This window comes from Pundamilia nyererei, unplaced genomic scaffold (assembly GCF_000239375.1).
Source record: "Pundamilia nyererei isolate P.nyererei 1_Seehausen unplaced genomic scaffold, PunNye1.0 scaffold00005, whole genome shotgun sequence".
Taxonomy (NCBI): domain Eukaryota; kingdom Metazoa; phylum Chordata; class Actinopteri; order Cichliformes; family Cichlidae; genus Pundamilia; species Pundamilia nyererei.
This window is the reverse complement of record NW_005187406.1, coordinates 7,863,117-7,869,059: the sequence shown is the minus strand read 5'-3', so window position 1 is coordinate 7,869,059 and position 5,943 is coordinate 7,863,117. Positions and strand designations below refer to the sequence as shown.

General features: G+C 39.6%; 1 protein-coding gene across 4 annotated transcripts in view; it reads right to left on the bottom strand.

The window, feature by feature from the left end:
* LOC102197420 (CASK interacting protein 2) overlaps nt 1-5,943 on the bottom strand; it is a 52,479-nt gene that overhangs the window by 28,997 nt on the left and 17,539 nt on the right. For 3 of the 4 annotated variants that reach the window (XM_005721931.1, XM_005721932.1, XM_005721933.1), the window contains exon 3: nt 1,324-1,375. In XM_005721931.1, the coding sequence (XP_005721988.1) occupies nt 1,324-1,375 (52 nt within the window). Of the gene's footprint in view, nt 1-922; nt 1,003-1,323; nt 1,376-5,943 lie in introns of those variants that run through there. The other variant, XM_005721934.1, reaches the window with a different exon arrangement.

Genomic DNA, 5,943 nt, shown 5'->3' with positions numbered 1-5,943 from the left:
TATGTCCCTCTATAACATGTCACTCTATGTACTCTATATGTCCCTCTATAACATGTCACTCTATGTACTCTATATGTCCCTCTATAACATGTCACCCTATGTACTCTATATGTCCCTCTATAACATGTCACTCTTCTTTCAGTATCCTGCTCTGTTTGCACACTATCTGTACGCTAAATTTAACAACTGTATTGTACTCTGCTCTGTAGCTATTGTCCATGATGTTAACATGTAAAAATTGTGTTTTCTGTTCTGTGTCCTGTTCTTTTTGTATATGCGTGTTTTTTTGCTGCTGATACAACCAAATTTGTGGGACAATTAAAGGATTATTCTATTCTATCTACTCTATTCTACCTCCAGCTTTTTTCTCTAATTTGTGAATATATGCATGAGACCTCCCCTCCAAAAAAACATGAAAATGAAAATAAATAAATAATAAATAAATAAATGTTTTGTGTCAATCAGCATCTCATACATGTCACCAATGACACATAGATTTCATGTTAATATGGAGGAATAGTAATAAAGCAACTCGTGCTCCACCTCAGTCTCAGTTCTCAGAGCAACACAGTCCCCGGCATTTTCAGAGTTCATCCTTATATCATAAACATATTCAGTTTTCCTCAGCCTCTTCTTATTGTTTTCATTTTTAGTTTGTCAGTATGCTGACAGTGGCAAGCCTGCCCCTGGCTCTGTACCGCACTGCAGCTGTGATGCAAACAGAAACAGTGAGCAACAGATTTGAGGTTTTTCACATTTAATTATGGTACTATTATAAACATATTGCATATAAGTGCCAACTTAACCCTATTCATTCATAAGCTGATACTCCATCTTAACACAGTTTTATTTCTGATTCATCGCCATCATGATGCACCAAAGTCACTTTGAAGGCAGCAACTGAATAGGAGCGGTCTCAGACCTGATGCAACCACTTCGACTGGATATGGTTGCAATAATGTTGCTCGGTGGTCTCCAGTCACTGTTTTCCGTAGAGTGTCTGTAGCCTTAAACTGCAGGAATAAAGGTAACATCTTCTATAAACCTCTGAAAGAAGTCAGAATGAATCTAAGTGAATATAAAGAATCATTTTACTCCAAGCTCTAACAGACATTATCGGAAAACAAAGAGTGAGGTAAAAACTGAAGGACACTCTGTCAGCACATGCGTGTGATTCTACTGTGAGTCATTCTGTGAAGACTGAACACAATCTGCACATCAATCAAGAAACAATGACTCTTCCATTGCATTCCACTGACTCAGCTTCGTGTTCATCTCTCGCTGAGACGCACATAAACACGTACACACATGCACACCTCTTACCCATCTGAGTCTTGGTAGTTGATGTTGAGCCTCTTGGTAGAGCCCAGCAGCTCTGGAAAAAGACAGACATGGACAAAATGACAAGAGGGTCAAAAACAGGTCATTGCCGACATATTTGATTCTATTTGTTTTTATTCAGAGCGCTCTGCCAATCCCTCAAACCTGTGTGTGCCTTCAAAATGTTTCTCTTTCCTCTGCACTTCTCTCTGTCGTCACTCCCTTTATCAAACAACGTGACATCCCTGACAGGATGGAGAGCTTTCCTCGCCTCCCGTTGCCTCACCCTTCCCCATCTCACAGCGAGTCTGACACCCTCACAGCAACCAAATGATTCAACCTTGCAGAAATGTATGATTTACCCTCATTTACATCGGCATCTTATCACAGCTCTTTAAAATTGAGAGTGACAGCTTAAAAAACTCGAGCATGCACGGATAAAAGATATACTTGGTGCAAATATATCAGTTCAGTCTTCCTAACTGACTACAGGTTGTTGTTGTTTTGTTCCCCACTCTCCTCGGAAGAGACAGTGCTTCTTATTCCATGTCTCACTCATTCATTCAGCACTCCAAGACAGACTACACTGCAATGATCTTTTGTCTTGCAATCATCCTGACTCACAACAACTGAGGTGAACTCAAATTGAAGAGTAGTTGCCAACAAACAGGTTTAGCGGTTATGAAATAAATACATTTTATTCAGGAACCTTTAAAAAGTTTGATAAAATATCAAAGTCAGACCTTTCAGTGTGACAGAACTAAATCTTGTACGTGCATATTTCTCTTTTCTTTAACTATCCAACTCACATCTTACATCATCCCAATGCTTCACTCCACCCTTAATGCCACATTTTAACTAATACCAAACTACACTCCGATAGCAAATATAATCCATCTTCAGCATCTAAAAAGAAATGAAAATGCTCCTCACATAGCTCTATTGTTTCTCATCCTACAGCAGAGACTGGCAAAGTAAAGGCTCCACTGTCTACCAAGGACCCACACAGGAACCAGATTACCAGGCCCTCTAAATCAGCACCATTCATCTGAGTCAATTCCTTTCATTGTGTTTTCCCACACAGGTGTGGAAAATCACATGTGACTGTGTGTGTGTGTCTGTAGAGGTGTGCAGAAGTGTGGAAAACTTGTTGCACTTGTAGAAACACTGCCAGCATCAACTCAACAGTCCACTGTTTCTACAGCTATGATTACAGCTGACATGTTGATCATTGCAAACTGTGACATCCACCTTTGCTGCAACCATTTTTATTAGTGCTTGAGCCAAATAGCAGACTGCAGGCGGGTGGATAACAGGTTTCATCGCTTTAAAAAATGACCGCATTGTTGATGAACACGGTATAGATTAGGGATGTGTGCGACAACACAATTAATCGTTGTTATCACTATTTGGTACCAGTCGTTTAGTGTAACTGTTAACATTTTAATTGTGATTAATGGTTTCGAATGCCTTTGTCTGAGTTTTTGACATTGTCCTATTCAAGGTTCACAAATGTAACTCAGTGTCTGAGTGTTTCTTAGTTTTACACGAGCTGGTTAGCCTCATTTTTTTTTCCTCATGCAGTCGACTAAGAAATTAGTTGCCAGGAACATCCCCAGGTCTAAAAACTGAACCCAAGGAAGTGTCTTAAACCTGCATTTTTTTTAGGGGGGGGCTCAGGGGGTGACATCTATGTATGCAAAAAGATTATCTATAAGATGGTTCGACAAAGGTCTACATGAGAAAAAGCATTTGGACTTGCCCTCAAAATTCTTTAACTTTTTGGTAGGCCACTGTTCACCACTGTTACAAGGTTTCTCCATTTGTGGATAATGGCTTTTATCGTGGTTCGCTGGAGTCTGGCCACTGCTACCCCTCAGTCTCCTATGGATCAATGATTAAATGTTATTTCTGTCTTTCTTTCTGATATATTGATTTTCCAGTCCACAAAAGTCATCAAGAGAAAATGACTTGGATTTAGATTTTTAAAGTGACACGATCCTGTAATGACTCGTGTGTAAAACTTAAGTTCGTTAATGATCCAATTTAACCTTTACAGACTTATGCGGGTCAATTTGGGTAACTTCTAGGAAACTTCAGTGAATTCAGTGGATAAATTAGAAATTCTCACTTCATGTGAGGAAATCAGTAAGAGTGTTTGAACACTTGTGCATAGAGAATAAATACAGTCATGCCTAACGCTGCTGTGTTCATTTTACTGCAGTTCCAGGCCTTTTGTAGAGCTGATGTTGCTGAAGACATACATAAAAACAAGAGTCCAAAGACACAAAAAGGCAGATTGATAATTAGACAGAGGGGCTGGGCTCAGTGCCAAAGCGGGGTCTGAGATGTCCCAGCCACCAGGAAAGAACAGAGCCTTTCAGGAGTTCTAGTTACAACATGAGTTGGAATTCCTAACATAGCACGCCCACCATGAAATCCTACATGTTAGCTCTCTATGAACTGTGGCCTCCCGACTTTTCTGCCCTAGCTCTTTATCTCTTTGCACAAAAGCAGCAAGGGCCTCCTTTTCACATAAGCATACATCCAATTAGCAGCATCTTGACTCAACGTCATTCCTAAGAGTTGGTAACAAGGGATGTAGTAAATCTCTAATATTGTGTTTTCTTGCAGAGATGGAGAAATGACGGGGTCTGCTCTCCTCTGAAAGCTGATGTGTATAGACCAAATGAAAAGATTAAACACTAAGATATGAGACGATGTTGATGTGAACACCCTCTGCCAGAACAAAGAGCCAAAAAAAACCCCCAACCCACAGTGCTGTGTTTTGATAGCATCACCAGATGCATTAGCAGTTTGCAAAACTACTGTTACTCAAGCATCCCGGACAGAAAAAACGGATCTCGACTCTGATGTGGAGAGAATGCAGATGAAGGAAGAGGAACAATCAGAAGAGATGAGATGAGCAGGAGGAGAAATGAGTTTCAGGTAATATGAGGGGGAAGTTTCTTTTTAGTGTATATGTATGTGTGAGGTGAAAGAAAACATGTAAATGAGTTGTGGAAAGTCTTGCTGCAAGATCAGACGAGTACGGCTGTGAACCCTCTTTATGTTGGGAAAAACCGGCTGGAAAATATAAATTAAAAAGAAAGAGCAGAAAAAAAGCTGGCCTGCTTATTTTTGTCTCCTTCAACAAGACTGGAGCTGACAGAGATCCGTGTTGGTTTAGTTTGTACAGCTGCAAAACTCTGTTTAAAATGGCTTTGATCATCATCTACTTGCGTAAAAAATAAATGCATAAAGCCAAAATACACACTTGTGTATAAAGGCCTACTGTTTATCTCTGTCTCTATGCTGGCAAGAGATAACTCGTTGATGGCAACAACCAGAACCTTCATTTAAAAAAATTACTAAAATGCTGCAGTTTTCCTCCAGGTCCCAAGAGTGTGTCATTATACACTACACTGTCTATGAGCTACACACATTAGCCATATAAAAGATGGAAGCAGATACCATGAAGTCATCCACTGATTTCTTAAATCCCATTTTGAAGCCTTGATATTAGCATTTTCACCATCTCTGCTCCATAAAACTAGACTTGAGGAAGCAGCGCGTCTGACTGCAAAACCGCAAGCTCACTGCGTAAAGACTTGTGATCGAAAAATAATTATTCATTGAGCCAATGAAACACAGTATGACCAAGACTTCTAAAACAGACAATTTTGTAGTCAATATGACCCACAAGCATGACAAATCCCATAAACTCAATAGGAAAGAGTACATTTGTATTGCCAAATGGTGGCCTTCAGATAGAGTAAAGATTTGAGGGATGTTCGCATTGGCTTAATTCTTCTCACTTGGAAATAACATCATGTTTTATGCTGTTTATTGCCATTTTGTACACTGTACAAGAAAATAGCAAGTACTGCTACCTAACTAATTAGTTTTTCTTCATTTTTACATTTTAAGCAAGCAGCAGCAAGTACTAAGGTGCAACTCTGCAATGTAATATGTCAGATAGCCAATTATGTAAGTGTCTGTATTTTCAGTATGATATCAGAAAGACAGAAAAGTATTTTAAATGCCCTTTGACAAAAACATTAATCCCAGTGTTTACTTGCAAGCTAGTCTCTTTGGAATGTCATTATAGTTTTCGCTCTATATCTGGAAAACAGTCCATGGACTTATCCCACAGAATATGCAAACCCAATTACACCCTAACCGACTTCTCATTTACAACAGCAGAGAAGGACACTTGATTTAGGAGTTGTGGGCTGGGACAACCGCCCCCACCATGGGTTGTGGTAAAGACCTCATCAAGGGAAACACTTATCTGAGGAGCACATCCATCTAAGTGCACTGATTACTGAGAGAGTAAATACAGTCCCTCAAACCAAACCACCAAGGGAGAGCAGAGACTAACCCTGCTTTACTCTGGCTCCATAATGTATGTATGCATAAAGGCAAAAAAGCTGAAAAAAGCTTTATTTTTTGACACAACAGTGACAAAATATGATGCAGTACTGCAACTTAAACCACCCAAAAGTACAGTCATTCAAATAAACTCATCTTTAAACACTTGTACTTTTCATAGATGAGGAACTTGCATATTTTTACTTGAATTGAATTCCTGGCGGCGCAGTTTCTCTTCTAGACTGTTCC